The 27,713-nt window shown below is 36.3% G+C and overlaps 3 protein-coding genes, 1 non-coding gene and 1 pseudogene across 4 annotated transcripts in view; 4 read left to right on the forward strand and 1 right to left on the reverse strand.

Annotated features, from left to right (window-relative positions):
- The window catches only part of ZAR1 (HOPZ-ACTIVATED RESISTANCE 1), a 54,016-nt gene that overhangs the window by 2,734 nt on the left and 23,569 nt on the right, over positions 1–27,713 (forward strand). The window lies entirely within an intron of this gene.
- LOC149016277 (wax ester synthase/diacylglycerol acyltransferase 5-like) lies at positions 1,501–2,080 on the forward strand. Its single transcript, XM_089156717.1, has 3 exons — positions 1,501–1,584; positions 1,674–1,814; positions 1,907–2,080. The coding sequence occupies exons 1-3, from the start codon at positions 1,501–1,503 to the stop codon at positions 2,078–2,080; spliced, it is 399 nt and encodes a 132-aa protein (XP_089012843.1).
- LOC149016278 (wax ester synthase/diacylglycerol acyltransferase 11-like) lies at positions 5,904–20,786 on the forward strand (annotated as a pseudogene).
- LOC149016279 (uncharacterized) lies at positions 21,064–27,618 on the reverse strand. Its single transcript, XM_089156718.1, has 3 exons — positions 27,430–27,618; positions 25,236–26,899; positions 21,064–21,523 (listed from the first exon to the last, which is right to left on the reverse strand). Exons 1-3 carry the CDS (start codon positions 27,616–27,618, stop codon positions 21,064–21,066), a joined length of 2,313 nt encoding a protein of 770 aa, XP_089012844.1.
- Positions 26,826–26,927, forward strand: LOC149016280 (small nucleolar RNA R71). The gene has a single exon (XR_016173755.1). It is a non-coding gene; the product is annotated as a small nucleolar RNA R71 (small nucleolar RNA).

Consider the following 27,713-nt stretch of genomic DNA (forward strand, 5'->3'; position numbering starts at 1 on the left):
CATATATACTTGAATAATGAAAAGACAACATAAGTAAGGTACTATTGTACTTACAGCAGTACATCATAAATAGAAAGTACAATATCAGTATCATATCTAAGAGTTTTCGAAATAAAAAACTAACATACACGCAATCTATGTCATTATGGAGATAACTGTCCTTACCTTAATTAGTGTTGATGATTGTCCAAAGATCAAAGAGAGAGGTTCCAAACCTAGCAAATAAACCCCTAACAATCATAGATACAACGTTAGGAAAGTAGCCTAAAAGATTGAAGAGCAAACGAATCAAACTGAGAAAAAAACAGAGCTACTGACTTGCTTGGTCAATTGGTTGGTCTAGTGACCCAGTCGACCAACTGAGTCAGTACGAAGCAAATCAATGGATTTTGATCCGAAACTCAATCTACAAGATTCGAACGTCACGAAACTTGGAGGAAACCTTTATAACATTATTCTAACACTAAAGGAGTATAGATTAGGCCTTAATAATGATTAAAAACACTACCTTCCAATTTGAAATCATGGTTTTCCCAATTGGGTGAAAACCCTAAAATTCGATGAAAAATATACTATGAAATCATGGAAAAGACTAGGGATGATCAAATCTCATCCTAGTAGAAGGTAATAAAAAATCAAACACAAGTACGTCATGAGAATTGGATTCAATTATGTTAAGAAAGTGAATAAAAAGGGTAAAATTAGGGTTTCAAAAGGAGTTTATCAAGGATTAGGGTTAAGGTCACTATGATGATCATAAACCCTTAAGAATAGAATGAGATTATGGAAGAGATGGTTGCAAGAATGCAACATCTTCTTCCCAATCTCAATCAAGAATAAGATCGTAGAAGAATAAATCACAACAAAGAAGAGATCACTAACCTTGGATTGACAGATCGGAGATGAGAAGCTTCAAATCTCGCAAAGATCCTTCGAAATCACCAAAGAGAGCTTTGAAAGAGTCTTCCCATGTTCTCAGAGAGTTTTGGAGGCAAAGGATACTAAGAAACATGAAGTTAACTTAAATAGAAAGTGAAAAACCCTAAAATTGGATTTTCACGGATTTAATACCTTGTTGGTCAACTGCTTGGTCGATTGGCCCAGTCGACCAATCAATCGACCAAGCTGATCAGCAAGGCCCAAACAGGGAATTGGAGGCCCAACTCAAGTCCAAACCTCATGGGCTTCTCCCAACACAACATATGACTTATCTAGTATAGAAAAATGCATTCAAATCATATCTAACTATACTTCAAGTCCATCAATTAGACTCACCTTCGTCAAGCTGCAGCTTTCTTTCCAAATCTGCACATACTTCCAAGTATGGAACTCCATCATCAACTTCCATGGGTTCTGGGTCAAACACCATGTCTTCTACTAAGATGGCCCATAGTTGGCTTTTTCCTTTACTCCGGGTCTTCGGACCTACAAACAACCGGGTTTTCGGGTCAAGGTCAGGGTTAGGATAGGGCTGGATTTCACATAAAGAGTGCTAAAGCCATGATCGACAAGCAGAAGCTTTCTTTGGTAGGGCATTTCTCATACAGGGTTGGATCATTGGTGATGTCCCTTTTGGGCCCAAAGGTAAAAGGTATTTTCCAGTTTCTAATCTATAGCAGAAGACAAAACCTGCACTGTTAAGTCTCACTTGCTCTGGTTTTGATTTCTGGTAGGTAGCATTACATCTCAACTACAGGATTATCTGTAATACAACGTCACAATTTCAAATGTTGTTATTGGACCACAAGAGGAGGTTATTGGTGGCTGGTAATCCTATCACTTACATTCGAGCAAACACGGCTGCCTTGGCTCATGTAAAGCTTCCAACATGTTTACTTTTCTTTAACAGTTTCGTGCACACACTTTTTTATAGGGAGCTGAGATTACTGTCATGTTAATGGTGCAGGCAATTACAATGCACATGGTGAGTTATGCAGGAAGGGCAGATCTGCAAATCCTTGTGGCAAAAGACATCATTCCTGATCCTAAGGTTCTAGCCAAATATTTTGAAGATGAATTGCTTGAAATGAAGGATGCTACTGCAAACTTCACCAAAGTCCAAGAGGGGAAGTTCTCTTGAATTTCTTAGGTATACTAAAGCGCGGATCCATCTAGCCGTTGTCATTTTAGTTGCTACTAGGTTTCTTCTTGTTGTATACTAAGGAGTGGAAGATCTTCAATTACCTTCCCTGCCCTAACTGTAGTAGAAAAGTTCAGATGACCTGCTTATTGATTTCAAAACAACAGTTGGGGTGTGATTAACCAGCAATTCTTTTTCTTCAAGTAAACTCAAGATGGCTCACTCCTCCCATCTGAGGATTCCAATTCCACATGGGATCATGTAGAACGAAAATCTTGTAAAGTTGGGTATCAGAGAAGGATAGATATGATTTTTACCTGGAGGTTGATAATTCTGCAACGTAGTACATATGTTTTATTTGTACCAGAGCTACCTTTGTTTTTCTTCCTGTGTTGTTAATTGATATGATCAATAGGGTCTTGATACCTGATTAGTGATTGGTCATTCTCTCCCTTCCTTTAATGTACTCTTTATATCTTCCCTCTTAGTTTTATAATAAAGATTTCAAATTATAGGTTTTAAATTTATGGAGCCATAATTCATAAAATTAACTGTTTGGTTAACTTGAATCTGTGGAATGAAATATGTGGATTCATCTTGAAAATTTTGGCATGATTTTGATCCATAAGCTTTTTGTATTTTCTGTTAATTTCAATATTCTCTTAATGTTCACTCTCTTACTTTACAAAATAAGACGTAAGTGTCTACCAATGTGGCATTGATTGTTAGCCATGATTCTCTACTTGGATTTATGCCACAAAAGCATAGCTCAAGATGTTGAATCCATCATAACAAATCAAGGTGTACTAAGTAGTAGAATGTGCATGGGCCTGCTTCTCATACATCCAATATCCAACGAATTCTAATGTTTTAGTTACCCATATGCAGGCAGAGAGTATTAACAACGAAACACCCAAAAAGGAAAAAGATCTAAATCCTTTGCCCCCAAAAAACACCTATAAAAAAATGTCGGGAACACCTCCAAACAGTTCTAGGCCCACAACCAGTCTCAGTTGTACTCTTTTTTGGGCGATGGTTGCAACTTACAAGCTGTTGATCTCTTTCATAGTGGATCAATTCAATCCAGTATCTTGGGTGTCTAGATTGTTAGAACACCGACTAGAAGCCAACAGCCATGATGAGCTATGAACTGCACACTTCTACTAGGTCAAAATAGGGGTTTAGGTCAAATTTAAGGTTAGTGTTTGATTGTAGGGTTATGTCCAGTGAATGTAGGGAGTCTAATGGTGAAGGTCTCGAATAGTTTTCTGATAGTTGGAAGTGATTTGATAAGGTCTTAAAAATGGATGTTTAGGGTTGATAATGCAAAACTTGACGATTTTGAGATGGCCAGAGAAAATTACATTTTATACAATTGAAACTCTTAGTTTTGATAGTTGAGTAAGCTGTCTTGTTTATAGCACCAGAACACTCTGGAGTAGGAAGCCGGAAGCCTTATAGACATGTCTCCATTTCTCGGTATTTTGTTTACCTTCTTTGGTTTTTGTCTGAAAATCTACAGACTTGACCTAAAGTATACATTTATGGGAGTGCAAAATCTCTGATAGAATTGGATACTCAGCATCTGAATGTTTCAGATTGGTGCTTCAAGAACAGTTATCTTGTTACAACATTTAAAGTAGTTCCTAGAAGGGGGAAGGCGGTGCAAGGTGGGGTGGGAAAAGGGGGGAAAAAAACAGGGGGAGGAAAGGGGGGGGGGGAGGGGGCCCCCCACCCCAAACCAAAAGGGGGTAAAAGGGGGGGAGGCCCGCAGGCGACAGGACCGCCCCCCGACACCCCCGGTTAAGGAAAAGTAGAATACATTAAGTCCACCCTTTTCCCCCCCCCTTAAGCAAACGCGAGGGAACCATCGCTGGAGACCCATGACTCAAATTCAACACCATTAATCTCTATTCAGAAACCAGTTAGGCTTGGGTTGGTCCAAGGTAGCATTTCTGCATTATCAGAACAGCCAAACCCTAGATTCCACCCTACTTTTAATTTTAAACATTCCTGCCAGACCAACCCATCCATTAACAGCCCCAGATTTTGGTCACATACTCCCTCCCATAGAAGGAAACTCAATCCAAGCGTCTCCCTTGCCTGACCACTCAAACCCTAGATCCATCTCTCTCAACCTTCACAATCGACACCCTAATTCCCGCTTCCCATGCCCTCCTAAGGAAACCATTCATTTTTGGTTAAATTATGATCAACCAAAACCTAGATATCTCTTTTTTCAAGACCCAAAACTAAATTCTGTAGCTTCTAATCAAATCATTTCCAGCTATTAAAAAACTATTCAAGACCTTCACCATTAGACTCCCTACATTCACTTGAGATAACCCTACAATCAAACACAATATTTTCAAACACTAACCTTAAATTTGACCTAAGCCCCTATTTTGACCTAGTAGAAGTGTGCAGTTCATAGCTCATCATGGCTGTTGGCTTCTAGTTGGTGTTCTAACAATCTGGACACCCAAGGTACTGGATTGAATTGATCCACTATGAAAGAGATCAACAGCTTGTAAGTTGCAACCATGGCCCAAAAGAGAGTACAACGGAGAAGTTAGTAATGCAAAATTGAGTATTCAAAGTGTTGGTAGTGTAAAGGTCATTGATCTCTGAACACCTCCAAACAGTTCTAGGCCCACAACCTTGAATAAATTTACAAAGAAGCTTGATTCCCCCCCCCCCCCCCCCCCCCACTTAATGAGTGCAATGTCTTCAATGAATACATGAAAAGGACAAGGACAAGGCAAAAGAGGGCATACTTTGGAGTATCTCAATCATCAGTGTAAAAAGGATCAGAGATCAATGACCTTTACACTACCAACACTTGATATTTCAAAGAAATGTTTTAAACGTTGACCATTTACTTTGGAAATTTGGTTAAAATGATGATCAATTATTTTGACAACACCATAATTAAAAATATGGTGAATATAAACGGACCTTCCCATCTAGTATGCAACTTTATGTACCAGGCCAATGTCTAGACTCAGTTAGTGGTAATACTATACTTGCATCATATTATATTAGGATGGATTCTGTTAGATTCGGACGATAATCGAAAAATTATTTTCTTAAATAGATTCTTCTAAATGGGTATGAAAATAGATTGAATACATTTTATTGACTATCATGTTGACATCTTTACCATTTTATTTTGTAAAAGTTAAGTTTGAAATTTAAGAATTTAGTAACTTTTGTATTTATTTTAGTAAAAAATATAAAAAAATAGTCATATATCTCAAGTAAAAGGTGTATAAAAATAAAAAAACAAACACAAATAAGTAATTTAATCGTATAATTTTATCGGACAAATAATAACCGGTAAGAAAATGATATATCATATCCGCATCCTATTAGTAATTGGACAGATTTGAATACCTCTAAATAGATGCAAATTGAGAATAAGTAATGCTTGCCTCTCATTATCATCACGTGACCTTTCACATCGCATGACTTCCTCAAGAAAAGGAAACTAAATTAAAATAACAAAAATTTAAAAAGTACAGTTGGCCTTTCATTATCATCACATGTGGCCTTTGATTATTGTCGGAAAGAAAAAGTTCAATAATACTTGAAAAACATAAATTAATTACATGCTTTTCCCGTGCTACTCTTGAAAAAATAAATTAATTTAAAAAAAAAACAAAAGTTGTTGTATCAGTACTCCTAGCCTCCGTAATCATCACGTGGCGAAATAAAAATGGGAACGAAACGACATTCAATTTTTCGCCGGAAAATCAAACCACGGGAAAATCGACGGCCAAACTTCAAAACTTTTTTTTTTCTTTTCGCTCTTTGAGCCGAGATGGGGCCTGGCCTCCATCGCCGGAGAAGAAGAAGAAGAAGAAAGAGAGAGAGAGAAAGAGACATCCCCCCTGAGTCCGAGGTGGGACCCTCGCCGGAGAAGAAGAAGAAGAAAGAGAGAAAAAAGAAAACAACAAGTGGTCGTTCCCCCGCCACCGGAGGAGGATTCTCAACGGTTGACCTCCGAAGAAGAGCCGAAACAGAAGCCACAACCGCCGCCCAGGGAGACCCAACCAGCAAGAGGCACCACCCCGAAAGGCCGCCGCAACACGAGAAAAGAGTAAGAACGAGGTGAAGAAAAGGAAGACGAAGAAGAGAAGAGGTTGGGGAAGGAGAGAGAGGCCGAGGCTTTGGCTCGGTTTTGGGTTCATCGCGGAGATTCGCGAGATCTCGGCGATTATTCGCCATTTCGCTCGGTTCGCCGCTCGCGCTTCGAAGCATCGTCCGTGCTCCTAGCCTCCATTATCATCACGTGGCTTCCATTATTCTTGGAAAAAACAAAGGTGGAATAACTAAGTAGACAGACCTTTGACCTCACATGGCTTCCTATCGTACTCTGGGAAAAAAAATTGAAAATAAAAACTAGTTTCCAACATTTTTGTTATTGTTTTTTGCCCCTTTTCATGTAAATCCAGACTTTGACTCTCACAAATGACAAAACAACAATTACGGTGGAGAGAAATCCAAGTTTAAAATCACCGGGGAGGTGGTCTAGTGGTCCCAAGCTCACTCTCAAGTGATTTGATAAATTTCATGTTTCAGGTTCAAATCCTTTTTGCTTCTTTGTTTCTTGCATTGGAAAGTTGTGTGTTCTTTGGCCTGTGCATGAGTGCTACCGGCTTCTGTAGACTATATTAGGCTTCCGGTGGGGCTCCGCTGACGGGGCCAGTGCTTACGCTGGTAGTACATAGGGTTAATGCTTGTATAGATTGCACTCGATAAAAAGTCTAAACATTGCCGCCGGGGGGAGGGGCGCTAGGTTGTTGTTACTGCTTCCCTCTTTTTTATTACAAAAAAAATAAATCGAAGTTTAAACTATTTGGTGAAATGATATGATACAACAATGTGATGCATCGCTCTCTTATTTTTTCTTTGTTTTTTAAAGAGCACATACTGATTGCATTAAAATGCATTGAGAGTGCGATCAATACTTGATACGATACAATACCTCTTAAAATCATCTAAATAATTTAATATTTGATACTAACACTTTAAACCTTTAAGACAAAAAAGAACAAGAAGTCGAATGAATGAAAGACTTAGGAGCCAAGTCTTTAGTTTTTTTTTTTTTTTTTTAATGATTATGCTACGGAATCGGTTGATGGGACCATAAAACCCCAATCAGAGGCAAAGCAATTTTTTGAAGTTTTTCTTTTAACTTTTTTTTGAAATTTAAAGGCAAGTTTAACCATGGTGAGACATCTAAGTCACGCGCGTCAAAATTTTGAGATAGGCCAAGAGTCATGTAGACTAAATCTAATTGAAAAATGGCAAGACTAGGTCATAAATCATTTGAATCTTGATTCAATAGTATTTGATATGTTGAGAGGTATTTGTTTAATTGGACAAGAGGCTTTAAGCACTTTGTGTCATTACATGTTTATGTTCTCCATGGTGTACAAACTACATTAATAAAATCTATGTCATCTTTTTTTATTTAATTTATTATGCTTTTGTCTTATTTTGTTGTGCCTTTTTGTCAAATTCTGATGCTATATTTAGGTGCTTATTTAGGATCATAAGAGAGTAACCTAATTTATAGTGTAATACCTCTATATATGTTGAAGAAGCCAAAAACAGCCTTGACTTTTGAAATTCACTTTTGTCTTCTTTTTTTTTTGGTAAATGAAAGAGGGGATGCAGTAGCGGCGACCTAGCGCCCCCCGCTACGCAATGCTTGGACTTTTTATCGAGTGCGAACTATACAAGCATTAGCCCTGTGCACTACTAGCGCAAGCACTGGCCCCGTCAGTGGAGCCCCACCGGAGGCCTAGTATAGTCCACAGAAGCCGGTAGCACTCATGCCCAGCCAAAGAGCACACAACTGTCCAATGCAAGAAACAAAGGAGCAGAGGGGATTCTGGGACATGAGGTTTACCAAACCACTTGGGAGTGAGCTTGGGACCACTAGACCACCACCCCGGGAGTGAGCAGAGGAGTAAGGCATTTATCATCTCCTTGTTCCATGGGAGTTGATTTCCGGGTGGGCTTCATATTGGGCACAAAACGAGGGTCCAAGTTAAACTGAACTATGTTTTAGATGTTGGTTATCTTTTCTTGATTTTGTTCTTACAGCCTGATTTGGGTTTCAAAGGGCTAGGGTCTTGGTTTTCAACGGCAATTCAGGGCTCTCAGAAAATGAAGAGAGAGGAAGAAGACATTGCAAGTAAGATAGGGATAATATTGTAACTTTTTATACAATCATGTGTAGTTTTTAAATTAAGATAAGTCAAATGGTGATTTAATGGAAAGCACGAGACTAGACAAATGTGTCTCATGTAAGTCAAACTCGGGTTGCCTATGCTTATGAACTTATGAAAGGTGAAAAGAGTTGTCAATGCATCTAAGGTCTTTGTTTTAGGGTGTCACAGAAATTAATTTTTTTTCTCTTCTATTAGATGGTAACCAAACTTTTTGATTGGTGTAATTTCTTTTAAGGCAACGACATCAATAAGCTACCATGTACTTAAACTCCTATTTATTTTCTTCATGCCCAATTACTCAACCTTACAATCTTTGAGGATTTACAGATGCACCATTAATAGTTAAGGAGATCTTCCATCTGAACCTTTGTTATTTCACACATTTTCCTACTCTCTTTCTTTCTTATAAGTTTATGAGTCTTCGGTACTTGTGACAAAGGTTTAAAGTATCTCACAATACTCCTCCAAAAAAAAATAATCTCACAATACGATATGATATTAGCGGATATGTATCCATATTGGATATAACCAATACAACGTATATTAATCCATCTCTCTATTGGATTGTACTAAAGTACACTAGTTGGTACAATAAGTACTTGATACAAGACAATGTCTCTTAAAATCACTTGACTGATACAATATTAATGCGGATACTTTAAATCTTGCTCTGATGATGTGAAAAAACAAAAGAAGTGGTCATTGAATTCTATTCAAAACAAGAATGGCTAGAATAACCTTTCTTGGCATAGAGCACAATGTGCTCTCCCAACTACAAAAATAGGGGGCCACGAGGACACATTGTGTGTTTCACCCCTAGATTTTTTTAATAATTTTTTTCTATAGGTCTCTTATTTTTAGAGTTTGGATCCTCTACTTACATGAATTGAAATTAATTTCAATCCATATAGATAGATGGTTGCCAAACTTAAATTTGAAAAATACGATTCTTCTTTCAAGCAAGATTAACATAAATAAATTACCTGGACACTATTAACTATTATTTCTAATACAACAAGTTTATTCAACATCAGTTAATCTTACTTGAAAGAAAAGGCGTGATTTTCAAATTGATACTTGACAACTAGCCGGGATCGCCTGCCCGCGGCGCCCCCCCGCGCCCAAGCAGTGGTCCGGCAACCCCCTTGGAGAAAAACACATTTTGGAAGAAGAAGAAAAAAAACAACTTATTTTTTCACCAGTCCCTTGACAACCATCTACCCATATTGATTGAAATTTAATTTCAATTCATGTGAATGGATGATCCCTACCCCTATTTTGTCATCATAAATCTTGATTGGAATTTAATTCCAGTGAATGATCTGGTCGTAAAACTTGGGAAGAATACATTCGGGGTGGGGGGGGGGTGTGAAGGAAATATATTTGGTGGGGGGGGGTTGGGGGTGGGGTGGTTGGTGGGTGGGGGGGGGGGGTTGGTTTTTTTTTTTTTTTTTTTTTATTTTTTTGGTTTGGTTTTGTCCTTTGGGGTTGGGTAAGGTGGAATTTTTATTGGGTTTTGTGGGTGGGGTGGGTGGGGGGGGGGGGGGGGGGGGGGGGGGGGGGGGGGGGGGGGGGGGGGGGGGGGTGGGGGGGGGGGGGGGGGGGGTGTTGGTTGGTTTGTTGGTTTGGGGGGTGGTGGGGTGGGGGGGGTTGGGTTGGTTGGGGTGGGGTGGGGTGTTGGGATTGGATATTAATTGAATATTCTACATAAGGTGGGCTTCATTGATTGTGTTACACTTTGATTTGGTTTCTTATTGGTCTGATATGGGTAATATACAGCTACTAGAACTCTTATATGGATCGGCTAGTGTGGGCTAATAGGAACCGTTAGATCTTGATGGACGATCTAACGGATTTGCCTATATAAAGGATGCTAGGTCCCTCCTCTAAACCCTAATCATAATCACAATCACATCCGCTTAGTCGTAAAGGATATACCATCAAGCCGTTGAATAGGGAGGAGTCTAGAGGAGAAGATCCAACATCAAGTTGATCATAGAATCAACTTCCACCTCAAGTTTGTTCCTAGTGGGAGACATAAAGAAGATATTCCACGCGCTTCGCCTCCAATAAAACCATAGAAAGGTATGCTCATCATCATCTTGTGTCATTATCATACTAAGGTGTTTTTAGTCGATCTATGCGATCTTGGATAGAAATATTCTTACATGTGGTATCGAGCCTGTATAGAATCGATTAAAAACCCATAGGATTGTTGATCGATGAACTTAGGGTTCTAGAATGGAACCTATGAAACTTGTGAATTTGTTCTCCGATTTTTTTCAACAAAACCGTGGGGTTTTTTGTCAATAACTTTTTTTCTAGAAAGAATTTTGAAAATCTAAAACTACCACTGCGTAGATCTCGGAAAAACGAAGAAATTGATATATTATGGGTCTCCATCGGACTTCGGACGCGCCGGCAATCGCTGCCGGAATCCGGCAGCATCTTTTTGATCTTTTTTTAAATTTGTGCGGTGCTGACGTGGCAGTTTGACCGAGTCAACGGGTCGGGTCAACCCGACCCATGACCCGCCAAGGCGACCCGATTTTGAACCCGTCAGGTCAAACGGGTCGACCCGGTTGACCAGTCATCGGTCCAAGCGAATGGATTAACTTGGGCGAACCGGATTTATTGTTTGAACCATTTTGGACCAAACTCGTTTTTTGACTCAGCGAGTCAACTCGCTGATTTCTGTTTAATTTATGATTTCGATTCGATTTCTGATTTCGATTCCGGTTCAATTTTGGTTCAATTCGATTTCTGATTTCGATTTTTCGGTTCAATTTCGAATCGATTTCTAATTTAGATTCTTGGTTCAATTTTGATTCGATTCAATTGCTGATTTCGATTCGGTTCAATTTAGATTTGATTCAATTGCTTATTTCGGTTCGGTCCGGTTCGGCCTAATAAGATTCTGATTTATTAGACCGTTTTTATTTGCTGGTTGAACCAGTTTAATAAATAAATAAAAAAACCAGAATACTATATGTTTAGTATTTGTTTATTTCTGACCAAACCGTAAGAAACTTTAAAGCGTTCTTCTGGGGTTTTATATTTTGGATCATTTCGAACGCAATGGAACCATTTTCAAGACCCAATTCTACCCCTATATATGTGAAATATTATATATCATGTTTTGGTTGAGCCGATAATTGGAATGCTATTTATTTAGTATTTTTTTATTTTTGGCTAAACCGTAAGGAACTTTAAAGCATTCTTTTGGGGATTTATGTTTTGGACCCTTCCGGACACAATGGAATTATTTTCATGACCAAATTCCATTTTTATATGTATGAAACATGATATGACATATTTATGTTGTATATGTAATTTCACCGTTGGGTGAATTTTTTAATATGGATTTTTTTATCAAATGGTTTTGTATTGTAAGCATGTTTTATATGATATTATACAATTGTAAAAATATATATCATGCATGCCTTATAAAGGGTTTGATTACTTCTGGTAATCCGGATTTTTATGCAAATGTATTTTCGATTGCCTTTTGGTAATCCGGAATTTTAAATGTATGATGTATTTTATACATGCTTTGATTGCCTTTTGGTAATCCGGAATTTTAAATGTATGATGTATTTTATACATGCTTCGATTGCCTTTTGGTAATTTGGAATTTTATATAAATGTGTGATGTATTTTATACATGCTTCGATTGCCTTTTGGTAATCTGGATTTCTTCCAAACAATGTATTAGCATTATTTGTGGGTAACATAAAGTATATCCCAATATGAGAATTTCATGAGCTTGATTGTGAGTGACTGCCAAAGTGGCATTCATGGTTGGGTTTATGGAATGTCAGCCATATATAGTAATGGGATGTCTCTTGATGTTAATGCATTTTTATACGCCCAAAGGTGGTAATTATGTGATAGCATTAAGAGGGAGACATGTACAGCATTTGGTTGGGAGTTGATTAATCTAAGAAGTTTATACACCCAAAGGTGGTAAAATTTTCGAAGGTTGGAATACTCTCATGGACGCCGACGTATAAGGGAGTATCACAACTATATGTCATGAATTCTGTCCAAAAGGTGTTTTCATGATGATATATGTGTACTCTTTAAAGTGATGCACTTATAAGTTATATGTTACCCACATTGTGATAATAAAGCGATGTACTTATAAGTTACATATTAAAGTGCTAATAAAGTGATGGAGTATCACAACTATATGTCATGAATTCTGCAAAAAAAAAAAAAAAATGTTTTCATGATAATATATGTGTGCTCTTTCTAGTGATGTACTTATAAGTTACATATTAAAGTGATAATAAAGTGATTGAGTATCACAATTGTATATCATGAATTCTGCCCAAAGGTGTTTTCATGATGATATATGTGTGCTCTTTCTAGTGATGTACTAATAAGTTACATATTAAAGTACTAATAAAGTGAGGGAGTATCACAACTGTATGTCATGAATTCTCGTCCAAAGGTGTTTTCATGATGATATATGTGTGCTCTTCTGTTAGTCACATTTTCTGTCTATAACAATATGATTGTTATTGAGATTCTTAAAAAGTCAAACTTCAAGAAATTGTAGATGATGTGTTGTTAACCACACATTCTTTGTTACTGAGTAACTGATGGATATGACTCATAAGAGTATAGAAGACAAAAGTTGATTTTTTGCAGAGGTGAAAAGTAGTTATGTTCTTTTACTGCCCATTAAGAAGTCCATCAAGGAACACTTGATGAATTGTTTACCCACTGAATGCACTGTTTTGAAATTATTGAATGCAGTAGCGTAAAGATACTAAGTCTCATCTAGTGTTGAAATAAGTATATTTCTGTAAGAGTTTTTTATCATAAGGTGTGATGGTTTTGGAGGAGTTAGGGATTATTTCATCAGGATGATTATTTTTTAAGATAAAACTCATGATTCCTAATGTTTCTTTTATTACCCTTGCTATTATCCATCAATGCCCTTTGCATCCTCTACTGAGTTTGGAATTATAAAGATCAATACCTTTTTCCGAGAAGAAACTTTGTTCTTATGAGCATCAATACTCATAAAAATGTTCAGGGTAAAGACTAAGAGTCCGGTCAGACTAATAATTTGGGACCTGTGAAAACTTCCTTATAAATAAAGATGATTGTTGTAAGTAGAAGTTGCATTGAGTATAAGGTCTGGTTAACTAAGTGCGAAAATGAAAGTTATGATTCTTTGGTTTTTGTTTGAAGATTTGATTTTCTCTTGTCCCATTCAGTCATGGTGTCTAGATAGTGGTCCTTATTCCTCCACCTTGCGTATAAATTATTATTTCATCATATTTGTTGATGACCACTCTTAATATGGTTTTTGTATTCAATTAAAGAATAATCTAAATCTCTAAAATCTTCAAGAATTTTTTAGACTGAAGTTAAGAAATTGTTAGATCTGACCGGGGAGGAGAGTATTATGGCTGATATGAGGATGCTGGACAGCTTAAGGGCCCATTCGCCAAATACTCGGAAGATTCGGATATAGTTGGTCTGTTCACTATGTTTGATAGTCCCGAGCAAAATTGTGTAACCGAAAGGCTTAATCACAATTTTGTGAACATAGTGAACAGTATGGTATGAAAACTATTTTGTCTGAATTATTTTTTATAAGGTGAAGCCCTGATAACAGCCTCTTATATCCTTGATCATGTTCCTTTCCAAATATGTTCTTTTTTTACTCCCTTTTCCATTGCAAATTATTCATAAATCTAACTTAAACCATTTTAGCGTTTGAGTTGTTCTGCAAATCTAAGGTTGAATAATCAAGTATTGTAGAAGTTGGAACATAAAAGTTTTTCATTGTTAATTTGTTTCTTACTCAGATCTTGTTTTACCATCATTGTTAAGACAACAGAATTGTGAATTCTTAAATAGTTTTCTGGAGTTTGATATAGCCAAGAAATGTAGCTTGTTCCCGCACTACTTGATATAATGAACATGAATATAACATTGGCATTATGGTTGACCCAGTTACTAAAAAGTTGTCTTTAATTAGATTTATGATTGGGTGCAACGAGATATATGATATAGTTGATGAGACAATATGATGTTTGGGAAGCTTGTTAAGTTGCCCAAAGGCTTTAAACCCATTTATTTTAAGTGGGTGTATAAGACTAATAAATATTCACGAAGAAAGATTGTAAGGTTTAAAACCAGACTGGCAGCTAAAGAGTTTACTCATAAAGAGGAAGTAGACTAGTGAAATTTTCTCACCTATCTCTTCTAAGGACTCTTTTAGAGTTATACCAAATAGATGTGAAGATTGCCTTTCTAATTGAAAACCTTAATAAAGAAGTCCATGTCATTTAGCCTGAGGATTTTGCGGTTGATGATTTTAATCATCTTGGTGTAGACTCAAGAAGTCTAATTTGTGGTTTTAAGTAAGCTTCCAACTATGGTGTTTAAAGATTAATAATATTGTGACTTCATTCGATTTTGTTGAGAAACTTGTAGATCAATATATATATATATATATATGGCAAGGTCATGGGAGAAATTTTATCTTTCTCATTATTTATGTTGATAATATTTTGCTCACTAGTAGTGACGTTGGCCTACTGCATAAAGACCGAGCAATTGTTATTTGAGAATTATGATATAAAAGACCTTGGTAAGGCATCTTTGTCTTGGGCATTGAGATCCATAGGGATTGTTTATGCTATTTATTGGATCTTTCTCAGAGGGCATATATAATTTATATTTAAAGAAGTTCAGTATGCTAGATTGCATACTTGAGAATGGTTTTGATTCTCAAGGGAGATACACCGAGCTTATTACAGCTTGTCCTATAAAGGATACCAGAGAGAGAACAATTGAAGAAAGTATCTTATCTTGAGATACTTGAAGAGGACAATTGATGATAAGATAATCTACAAGCTTGTTCCGGCACCTATAGCATTAAGGTATATATATTTGACCTTGCTAATTGTCCGAATAATAAGAAGTCTACTTGAAGTTGTTTTCCTTGATGGCATGAGGGATAATATTGTGAAAAGTGTAAAATAAGGTAAAATTACTTATTTCATCATAAAGGTTGAGTTTGCTACATGTTATGGGGCGCTTACTCAAATTGTTTGACTAAAGAATCTCATCGATAATTGACAGTTCTATTTTAACATTCTGCATAGATCCATCCAGTTGTACTATGATCACAATTCAGTTGTGTTGTTTATTAACAACAAGAAATGTGTGATCATAGGGTCTAAATACATGATGGTCGAGTATTTGACCACTAAAGAAAAAGCTGTTTGGTTAAGGAACCTCATTAGACAGCTTGACATTTTTTTTTTATTGTGGATAGATCTATCCAGCTTGTACCGTGATAACAATTCGTTGTGTTGTTTGTTAACAACAATAAGGGTATCACAGTGGTCTAAACACATGGAAATTAAGTATTTGACTATTAAAGAAAAGGTTAAAGAATGTGACACCACAAAGAGAGCATATTTGTACAGATAATATGGTTATAGATCCCCTAACTAAGGGTCCCCGCCCGCACGTCTTTGATAGACATGCGGTAACTATGGGTTTAGGAGGAACCTTAGATGCGGTTGTTTAGTGGGAGTTTGAGAACTTTGCTCTATTGTGTAATAAGGTATTCTATCTCGTACTTGTCTCTTGTATGCACCGATAATTTATTTGAATTCAATAAAGTTCTTTGGTGACATATTAATCTTCACATTATTATCATGTTGCATGTTATGAAAGTCTTAAAGTATGTGTTAACTTTAAGCAAAAGCTAAGGCATTCATGTATTAGCCTTAAGGTGTGTCATGTAACACATAAAGTTAAAACTCGAGTTATAAAGATGACACACAGTTCGTGGGAACCATAATGTACATATAATCTCATTTTTGTGGCATTGAGTCACAGTGTTCGAACCATAATGTACATGCTTTCGTGGCATTGAGTCACAGTTTGTAGGAACCGTAAAGTATATTCTTTTGTGGCATTGAGTCACAGTGTTCGTGGGAACCATAAAGTATATTCTCTCGTGGCATTGAGTCGAGTTCATGGGAACCATAAAGTGAGAGATTTGGATTGACAAATGTAATGACACATGAGGATTTCTATAAAGTGTCATTAGTTGCCACACTACCATATTGCATCCATTTTCAGTAAAGTTAAGAGTATTTGTGACCATGGATGGTCCCGTGTTGCATAAAAGATGCAACACCGCCATGATTCGGTACTTAAGGCTCTATGTGAAGGGATTGAGCTCTAGGATTATCCTCAGACCAATATAAAGTTGTGCACATAAAGGTCAAAATGTTTTCAATGTATCTTTTTCAAATGTTTTCTTAAAACAAAGGAGATGTTTTGTTTTACTGATCGTGTCACAATCAATATAGCCCAAGTGGGAGAATGTTAGAATATTAATTGAATATTCTACATAAGGTGGGCTTCATTGATTGTGTTACACTTTGATTTGGTTTCTTATTGGTCCGATATGGGTAATATACAGCTACTAGAACTCTTATATGGACTGGCTAGTGTGGGCTAATAGGAACCGTTAGATCTTGATGGACGATCTAACGGATTTGCCTATATAAAGGATGCTAGGTCCCTCCTCTAAACCCTAATCATAATCACAATCACATCCGCTTAGTCGTAAAGGATATACCATCAAGCCGTTGAATAGGGAGGAGTCTAGAGGAGAAGATCCAACATCAAGTTGATCATAGAATCAACTTCCACCTCAAGTTTGTTCCTAGTGGGAGACATAAAGAAGATATTCCGCTGCGCTTCGCCTCCAATAAAACCATAGAAAGGTATGCTCATCATCATCTTGTGTCATTATCATACTAAGGTGTTTTTAGTCGATCTATGCGATCTTGGATAGAAATATTCTTAACGGGGGGGGGAACCCCCCCCGGGCCCCGAGATTAGTCATGGTTGGTTGGTTTACTTCGATTCATGAGATTGAGTTCGTGCTTAGAATCTTCTGGGTAAAAGACCAGATGACCACCGTAAGCGGCGGTGAAGGGGTGGAGATGTGGCCGAGGAAGATTGCCACCGCCAAGTTCAGCATGGACGACATGAAAACTATCAAGAAAGCTCTTGTTAATGCGGTAAGTCGGTTACAATCTCATGACGTTTTTTTTACATGCATTTTTTTTTTTTTTTTTAAATGTAGCTTGTTAGGGTGAGAATTAAATTATTAATATACGCAGCTGAGTGAGTGAACCCAGACCTCCCGTGGGAGAGCGAATCTTTAACGGCTTGACTAACCCATCAGTGACAGTTTTTACGTGCATTTCCTCTGAAAACAAAATTTAAACTCTCTCAGGTCTATACACGGCTCTAGAAAGTTACGAATCCAGCCTCCAAACAAGGGTGGGCCACAGGATAAATATTAAAAATTAATTAAGAAAAATGAGAACTCGGTGAACTCACCCCTATTTATATGGTACAGAACTGTCAAATAGAGCACGTTGTGCTCATCTTTGGTGAGGGCATCCGGTCAAAGTATAATGACCATTCTATCGTTTTATCTTATGAGGTCAAATTAAATGCATAATATGATTACCTAATTACCCTACACGGTGGCCCTCTTCAGATGTCCTCCTATCCCTTGATTCTTTGGTAAATTTTAAATGGATTGGATTCAGCTTGGATACACCAATATCTGAATTCGAATTTGATTAGCAAAATCGCTATCTGAATCAAAATCAGAATCCAACAGAAATTTAGAAAAGGCATTCGAATTCGAATTTGAAACTTTATCGAATATCGGATAATAATCTGATCCAATAAACTATCCGATTATTAATTGGTATTTTCAATTTTATTTTATTTTTGTTTTCTGATTTTCAATTTTATTAAAAAGATTAAAAAAAAAATTAGGGTGATTTGATTATTTTTGAAATACTAAGAAATAAGAGGTAATATAGTTGATTTTTTTAAGGAATCGGTGGTAAAACTTTTGAGAGGGAAGTAAGAGTAAATAAAAATTAAAGTTTTTTATGTGTGAGTACCTGGCATTTTTTGCCGAGTACATGAGAAATCACTATCGTTAGAGGAGGTGGAGGTGGGGTTTTTTCTTTCTCCATTAGAATACTAAAGAGTGACCCTTAACAGGAACCTGTGGGGGGCTTCGTGGTTTCGATTGGAATATATATGAAGTTACAGAAATTACGATAAGTGGTGACTACTACAATGTCAGTTGTCTGCCACTAGTTTTCTAGGTTTATAGTTTATGATGCTATATGAGTAGATGCCATAAAATTACAACTTACTATGCCTCTCCTTTGATATCACTTCGAGTTTTATAGTTCAGGAGAAAAATTAATGAGGAATTTTCATTTCCGTGATACATGGAACTAAGTTTTATATTTCGAACTACAATCTCTTTAGATAGGCAAAACTCTGTTTCTCATTATTGTCCACATGACCAAAACGAAATCTAAAATATCATTTCCCTACTTTAGCTGTTCTTCAATTTTTACGAGCAATGGCTACAAGTCATATTCCCTATTGTTTTCTTGTTATCTACTCATAAATTGATGGAAACTTTTTTATGAGCATCGGATTGAAATTACTTCAATTCGTCAAATATTTGATATCATCAAAACCAAAAATTTCACCGGATTATGCAAGATTTCTTCTTCTCTTTAAGACTTTTCTGATTTATTTACGGGCAAGGTAATTGGGTGTGGAGGCTGGGCGTGGGTGGAGAGGCTATTTTAGTAATTTTATAAATAAACTTAACATCTATCAAACAATATTAGTTCTTATGAGACTTGCTCTTCTTGGTATCAATTATCATTTTCAATTATGGGAATTTTTCATTATTTTAAATTATTTGGCATCTATTATAAGTTTTATTTTTATTTAAAATAATAGAAAAACCTCCAAAATAAAAGTCTATTATGGTGAGAAATTATTCTCTTCATTTGTGTGGAGGTTTACTTAAAATTCTATAGTTAAAATGAGGGTAAAATAGTCAATACACATTCTTTTATAAAAACCATATTGTTTTGCCTCTTTTCTCACTTACTCACTATCATTTTCTAACAATTTTTTATTTTGACACCAAATTTATTTTTCATTTCATAATTTATTTTTAACAAAGTTCACCAAATCATTTTTTATTCTTGACCAATAATGAATTATTGTACTTATTTCTTTTAAATAGGCATAACGTAAGTTATTTCATTAAGGAGACCCAATATTAGTTTATATTCTACTATGTAAAAAGCTCTAGAAACCAAGTATAAAGAATTTTTTTATTAGACAAAATTAGACAGGTAATATTTATTTGTTAAAGAAATGTAGCTATTGAAAAGGAATACAATTAAGGGATGTAACTATTAGATGACATTCTTCTGATGCTTAGTGAGATTAACAATGCAATGCTTGTGCAGACCATCAATGATGTTCTATGTGGTGTAGTATCATCTGGACTATCAAGATACTTGGATTTGAAGAACTCAAACAGTAAGTCTTCCCCCCAGAACTAATAATATTTTGGAAACAAATCTCATACTCTGATATATGACTTTATATGATTCAATTGCTTCCAGCACAACTACGTGAAGGGACTCAAATCTCTGGTTTATTAATGGTGAACATCAGAGAACAGCCAGGATTGCAGGTTCTAGTTCAGGCATTTTTTCTTTTATTTGAAGAACTATATATTGATTTTATTACATCATCTTCTTCATCATTGCCTTCAGTATACTATATTTAATATCTACTTAAAGTATATCTAAAATATCCAATTAGTTGAATGATTATGAAAGTATTGATCAGGAACTATCAAAACTGGTGGAGAGTAGTAAATCAGGTGGAACAAGGTGGGGTAACCAATTTGGATACGTGATTCTTCCAGTTTATTATCAGAGAAAACTCAATGACCCTCTTCAGCATGTAAAGAGAGCTAAAGCCATGATGGACAAGAAAAAACTTTCTCTAGGAGCACATCTATCATACAGGGTTGTCTCTTTTGAGCCCAAAGGTGAAAGATATTTTCTAGTTTACAATCAACAGCAGAAGACTAAATTTGCACTATTAAATCTCACCTACTCTACTTCTGATTTCTGGTAGCTAGCATTATATCTCAATTCCAGGATTGTCTGGAATACAACTTTCGCAATTTCTAATATTCCTGGACCAAATGAGGAGCGCATGTTAGCTGGAAATCCTATCAATTACATTCGAGTCAACACGGCTGCCTCGGCTCATGTAAATCACCCAACATTTTTGCTCTTCTTTAGCATTCCAACACACACACACACACACACACATATTTCTTTACAGGGGAAGCTGAGATTATTATCATATCAATGGTGCAGGCAATTATAATGCACATGGTGAGTTATGCAGGAAGAGCAGATATGCAAATCCTTGTGGCAAAAGACATCATTCCTAATCCTGAGCTTCTAGCCAAATGTTTTGAAGATGCATTGCATGAAATGAAGGATGCCGCTGCCAACTCCACCAAAGTCCATTAGGGATTGTTCTCTTAGAATTCTTTCTATAAAAACTGTGCTTGTATTAGGTCGAACTTGAAAGTCCGAACATTGTGTAGCGGGGAGCACAAGATCGCTGCTAGTGCATCATTCCCTCTTTTGTTTACCAAAAAGTGTGCTTGTATTTTAGTAATGGGTTGGTACAAAAATTATGAATATAAGTAAAACTTGCACGGGTGCATGGAAAAATTCTGCATAGGTACCTCCAGAATCTCATCCCATAGTCTTCAAACTGCCCATTGCCGCATATACTTGCTCTTCAAATACTCACGCAACCATGAATGCCAAATTTTTGTTCAGGAGTTTTTTCTGTTATATGACTCTGCTCAAAAATAATCTTTAAAATATCGTGAATCCAACAAGGATACTTCCCAACTGACCTCTCATTTGATTGTATTTCTTGATTTACATGAAGAGAACCTGAGTGGCTATCTGAGACAGGAACTATTTCCCTTCCAGTTCCATTTGAGGGACTGACACCTGACTCGACCTTCGAGAGCACAAATGAATTGCTTTTATCCAAATAACAGGGACTTCCAAAAGGTTTCTCAACAGACACTACAGCCAATTTTTCCATCTCAACAAAGTCATCCATTAGACTTATGTCTGCTATTCCAACAGTACTGCATGATTGCTCCCTTGCTTTCCCATTTCGGAAATGCTCCAGTTCTGATATTAAAGCAGAGGCCCAAGATATAGAGCTGGCCTCATCTTCATTGCTGACACAGATACAGAGAGTTCATGTGTAAAAACTTGTTGTGAAAAAGTACAACGCAAGTGTACGCTGTCGTAACAAGTAATATAATGATAAAAGATCGATCCCTCGAAGACTATAGATTAAGTACCAAATTAATTATACCAATTTTATTTGAACAAATAATAAGGAAGATAATTATTCTAGACTATATTGCAAATTGAAAGTTAAATTGAGATTATTAATTGCTAAAGACCTAGGGGTCAGATTTCACCATAACTAAGCATTCCCACCCTTTTCTCCCTCTTTATAATTTGAGAAATATTTTCCTGATTGATAGTCGAGATTCCCTTTCCTATCTATTAGTCTCTCTCGAGTACTAATAGAAATTCCCTCAATTGCTAACCCACTATATTTCTATGTGGGTTACAACAATTGAGAAATCATTAAATTCTGTGGATTCCCATGTAACAACTACACAAACCATGTAAGTATATCTCTATCCTACATGTAATTCATGGCTTTTACTCCAATGAACTAAACACATAAATCCCCTCTCAGTTCATTATGATTAACAAATCAGTTGATTAGTGGCCAATTAATCAAAAGCATGAAGAATAGAAGTAAAAACTCAATCAAAGGAAACAATATTCAAAATTATATTGATGAAGTCAAGAGTGAGAATTCAAAGATAGGCTACATCTGATCCCTAGAAAAACTAAATTAGTTCATACTTGAAATTAAAAACATTACAAAAGAGTTCAAGAACATTGAAAGAAGATGAAGAAAAACTTATTCCCAAGCTTCAGATCTCCAAAGCCATCCAACGTCTTCTGGTTCAACCTCCACGCTCTTCCAAAGCTCCCAAAAACGTCCTCTTCCTTCTTCTTGGAGTTTGCTCTCATTTTATAGATTTTAAACTCAGAGTTTGAATCAAACTCAGAGTTCTTATCTGACTTAACCAAGGAGTGTCTTGACGTATGAATCGGACTAACTTAGAGATCTCCAATGCATAATCCCACCGTTGGATTTGAAGACCAAGAAGTCGTGAAGCTCTCCTCCAAAAATCAGCTTGATCGGACACGATATGACCATCCGATGAAGATCTTGATCAAAACTGGACAGAGACACTCAAAATCGGGATTCTTCTTTCCTTCTTATTTGAATTGGATTCTTCTTCCTCTTTTCCCTTCTTTGATCAAATCCTAAATAGGACATAAAACGTAGAAGCATGCAAGGACTCATTCTCTTTATGTTTTTGACTTGAGGTAGGACTCTTGCAATAATACCAAGATTTGATTGATAATTTCCTAGATGTAAAAGTAATAAATCTTTATTAGAATTTGTTAGGAAATATATAAAATCACCAAAATTATAGAAATTAAAGGAAAGGGTGCAACATATTCATTTTCATATCATATTAAGGTAAATTTTGATATAAAACAATTGTAAATAAATGGAAATATAGTTAATTAATCATATAAAATAATATGCATGAAATCAACTTATCAAATTACCCCCAACTTTAACATTTGCTAGTCCTCGAGCAAATATCAGGATCAGACAAACTCTCATTTTTGATTAAATATTCAATTTTAGTCAAGTTCAACCATAATTGAAAGAATGTATAAGGGCCTGTTTGGTTACATGAGTCTGGAGATTTCAAATATCTAGAGATTTCAAATCTATAGATTTCAAGTCTATGGAGTTATAATTTATAAAATTTGATGTTTGGTCGTGGAATGAAATTTGTGGATTCATCCTAAAAAATTATTTGATCGACGTGATTTTTGTGAATGTACAAATGTATAGCTTTTTTGAAATCTCTGGATTTCACCCCTTACCCATAAATCTACAGATTCACGTTTTTAGTGTAAAAATGTGAATCTCTAGATTTTATGAATCTAGAGATTTTTGCAACCAAACGGGTAAAATTCTCAAATTCATGAATCCAGAGATTTGAAATCTCTAGATTCATGTAACCAAACAGGCCCTAAAATAAGCTAAATAAGAGATGAGTAGATTGATCACAAAATCAAAAGTTTGACCCGTGTGTGTGTATACCTTAACCAATCAAGTGCATGCATGTTTGAGATCCCAAATTCAACTGACAACTCCCTAGTTTCAAGGTCAATTCTTATATGTCCAACCTATCATCCCTCTCTCCACTAATGAAGAGCAATCACTTATCCAAGGTCAAGAGGACTTGTGAAGGTGGAAGAAATGTAGACTAGAGCTGAAATACATATATGGAGATGATAACATTGAAGTACCAATTTTCTTTTCTTTTCTTCCTTTTGCCAAAAATTAGCAATTTCATACTCAAGTTTTTTTTTTTTTTCCTTTCTTTTTTTCTTCAAGGTGATAACACATCTCCCAAGAAGCAGTCCAAGACATATCCTACACCCGTAACATGGCTCTCAAATAACTATCTATCTAAGCGTTGTGGTGGCCTTTGTCCTTAAGCTCCAATTGTGCAATGTTAACCCAGTGAGAATCCAAAAGGCTCACTCAGTGGTATTAACTACGGAGACCCGCAACTACAAAGAAGATCTACTCACAATGCTTTTAACCCTCACCATGCTTTTAACAATCCATATCACCTTCGGTCTATTCAAGGGATCACACGACTTGGGAGAGTCACCAATGAGATCTAACATATAAACCATATACATCTCCACAAAGTGAAACATGGTATAGTAGAAGTGGAACAGATTAGAAGAGAATATATATATTTTCATCAATTTTAATGAAAGAAGAATGGCCTCTATCATATCCCTAAACAAGTGGGACTCATGAATTTCGCCTCAAGAAGAAATCTTGGTGGATTCTAATATGTTGACTGAACAAGAAAATTGCAATCTCATTTGAAAATCCTTAAATGCAATAACTCAATAGCAAGGTTTAGTGCTCAAAGGGTGGGTCGCATAGTCAAGGTTAAAGTGATTCACATACTCATCTGATATTTAGCAAACTCATCATTTCAAAGAATTATAGATGAACACAACTAAAACATGAAATACTAAATAAGATCTAAAGATTTAATGTCATAACTTCCTTCTATTTTACTCTACTAATTAGACAAGTAAGCTTCAACCACTGATAAAAAGTTTTGAAATGATTTGAAAAATTCTGCTTTTGAAAAGAAATTTCAACATAGTGAGTCTCAACCCATAGACAGGAATCTTAGCATCCACCCCCAACTTTAAAATGAGCATTGTCCTCAATGCAGCGAAAAAATGAAAATATTAAATGCATGCAATGGGAAAGATATGTAATAAGATGTGAAGTAAGGTGAAGGAGACTCCCTTGATTCATAGCCTTAAGAGTGATGTAGTCCAAATCCGAGCTCTTCTTTGCATCCTAAAAAAAATTTATGGAAAAAGAAATAAAAAAACATCGAATCTAAAAAAATTAACAATTGAAAAATCAAAGTAGTAAGGAAAAACTTTGGGTTGCCTCCCAAACAGCGCTTGCATCATAGTTCACAGCCGAACTACCCCCAACTTTAGGTCAAAGAAAAGAGTGACTTCTGGGGGTCGAAGCCACTTCCAAAGTAGTGATTAAGTTACTAGCCATGGTCCTCGGTAGGAAATTTGTCAACACATATAGGTGATAAAGCTTCTAACTGCATCTCACTTTTGAAAATTCCATTATTTTCTGCATTTGTCACACCTACCAAACAAACTTCAACTGGATCAACTGGATAGCTTATTTGAAATACCTCCTTTGTACACCTCTCAATAGAATCAATTCTGAAGCAGTTATCCGATTCATTTGGAAACTTGATGGCCTTGAATACATTGAATGTGATCTTTTCATCTTGTACTCTCATAGTAAGTTCACCTGTTTGAAGATCAATCAGAGTCCTCCCAGTCGCCAAGAATGGCCTACCAAGAATAATGGGTATGTCCTGGTCTTCTTCTATATCCAATACTAAGAAATCTGCTGGAAATATAAACTTATCCACTTTAACCAAGACGTCTTCAATGATTCCCCTCGGATATTTAATTGACCTATCCGCCATTTGAAGTGATACTGTGGTCGGTTTAGCTTCTCCAAGGCCTAGTTTCCTGAAAATAGATAGAGGCATTAAATTAATACTAGCACCAATATCACATAAAGCCTTATTAAAATGAATATTTCCTATAGTGCATGGTATTGTGAAACTCCCTGGATCTTTTAGCTTAGGTGGAAGCTTCAGCTGCAAAATAGCACTGCATTCTTCTGTCAATGCCACAGTCTCATAATCTTCAAGTTTCCTCTTGTCAGCAAGAATGTCTTTCATAAACTTCACATAACTCGGCATTTGTTCCAAAGCATCTGCAAAAGGAATATTAATATGCAATTTTTTAAATATATCAAGAAATTTAGAAAATTGCTTATCTAGTTTCTGCTTCCTGAACCGCTGAGGATATGGAATAGGTGGATTATAAGGTGGTGGATTGTCTGGAAACAATTTGGATTTTGGCTTCTCCTCCTCCTTAACGTATTCCTTTGCATCTTTTTGCTCATCATGAACCGCCTCAGAAGAGGGTTCAGTTACTACAACTTTCTTGAAAGGTTCTTCCAATACTTTTCCACTTCGAAGCTCAATAGCATATGCATACTCTCTAGGATTTGTCTCAGTATTATTAGGCAGTGATTCTTTTTGCCTTTTATTCATATCATGAGCAAGTTGTCCCATTTGTACTTCCAAATTTTTAATGGATGCAAAAAGATTCTGATTGGTGGTCTCTTGATTCTGCATAAATTGTGAAGAAACTGTAGCCATTTTCTCAATAGCATCTTCCAATGGAGTCTTCTTCTGAAATAATTGAGCTTGTTGGTTTTCAGGTTGTCTTTCAGTATCTTGATTGTTTTCCCATCCAAAATTTGGATGGTTTCTCCACCCTGGATTGTATGTGTTTGAATATGGATTGTTCTGTCGGTTAAAGTTCCCCACATATTTTGCTTGATCTAACTGATTTTGCTCAAAAGGATTAACCATCTGACATTCATTGCTATAATGTATTCCCTCACAATAGTTGCATATCACAGTTGGAGGTTTGGTGCCTTGAGTTGCTAACAACCCTACTTGCTTTGTTAATGCTTCAAGTTGGATGGCCATGGCTGTCATGGGATTAGTTTCATTTCTCTGCAAAACTCTTCTTGGGGCAACTCTATTCCTTGGCCTTTGATATGCATTTGAGGCCATAACATCCAACAGATCAAAAATTTCTGTTGGATCATTGTTCATGATTGATCCTCCTGCTGCAGCATCTACTAATGTTCTTGTGGAATTAGATAGACCATCATAAAAAATCTGAATTTGTCTCCATTGCTCTATTCCGTGGTGTGGACATTTCCTTAGCAAGTCCTTGAATCTTTCCCATGCCTCAAATAGTGTTTCCGAATCATACTGCAAAAAAATAGAAATATCTGTTAATAAACTAGCAGTCTACATATATGTATTTCTTCCTCTTTTCCCTTCTTTGATCAAATCCTAAATAGGAAATAAAAAGTAGAAGCATGCAAGGACTCATTCTCTTTATGTTTTGACTTAAGGTAGGACTCTTGCAATAATACCCAGATTTGATTAATAATTTCCTATAGTGCATGGTATTGTAAAACTCCCTGGATCTTTTAGCTTAGGTGGAAGCTTCATCTGTAGAATAGCACTGCATTCCTCTGTCAATGCCACAGTCTCATAGTCTTCAAGTTTCCTCTTGTTAGCAAGAATGTCTTTCATAAACTTGACATAACTCGGCATTTGTTCCAAAGCATCTGCAAAAGGGATATTAATATGCAATTTTTTAAATACATCAAGAAATTTAGAAAATTGCTTATCTAGTTTCTGCTTCCTGAACCGCTGAGGATATGGAATGGGTGGATTATAAGGTGGTGGATTGTCTGGAAACAATTTGGATTTTGGCTTCTCCTCCTCCTTACGTATTCCTCTGCATCTTTTTGCTCATCATGAACCGCCTCAGAAGAGGGTTCAACTTTCTTGAAAGGTTCCTCTAATACTTTTCCACTTCGAAGCTCAATAGCATTTGCATACTCTCTAGGATTTGTCTCAGTATTACTAGGCAGTGATCCTTTTTGCCTTTGATTCATCCCATGGGCGATTTGCCCCATTTGTACTTCCAAATTTTTAATGGATGCAAAAAGATTCGATTGGTGGTCTCTTGATTCTCGCATAAATTGTGAAGAAAGCGTAGCCATTTTCTCAA

The sequence above is a fragment of the Hakea prostrata genome, chromosome 5, assembly GCF_041222555.1.
Source record: "Hakea prostrata isolate BN-2017 chromosome 5, UWA_Hpros_2, whole genome shotgun sequence".
NCBI lineage: Eukaryota > Viridiplantae > Streptophyta > Magnoliopsida > Proteales > Proteaceae > Hakea > Hakea prostrata.

Excerpts from the sequence above, each read along its gene's own strand:
- LOC149016277 (XM_089156717.1), top strand. The coding sequence starts at position 1,501 with ATGATCGACAAGCAGAAGCTTTCTTTGGTAGGGCATTTCTCATACAGG. Across the intron at positions 1,585-1,673 it reads TGTCCCTTTTGGGCCCAAAG|GTAGCATTACATCTCAACTA; the intron begins GTAAAAGGTATT and ends GATTTCTGGTAG. Across the intron at positions 1,815-1,906 it reads ACACGGCTGCCTTGGCTCAT|GCAATTACAATGCACATGGT; the intron begins GTAAAGCTTCCA and ends TTAATGGTGCAG.
- LOC149016279 (XM_089156718.1), bottom strand. The coding sequence starts at position 27,618 with ATGGGGCAAATCGCCCATGGGATGAATCAAAGGCAAAAAGGATCACTG. Across the intron at positions 26,900-27,429 it reads AAAAAGATGCAGAGGAATAC|TATGATTCGGAAACACTATT; the intron begins GTAAGGAGGAGG and ends ATTTTTTTGCAG. Across the intron at positions 21,524-25,235 it reads AGAATTGATTCTATTGAGAG|CAATGAAGATGAGGCCAGCT; the intron begins GTGTACAAAGGA and ends TATCTGTGTCAG.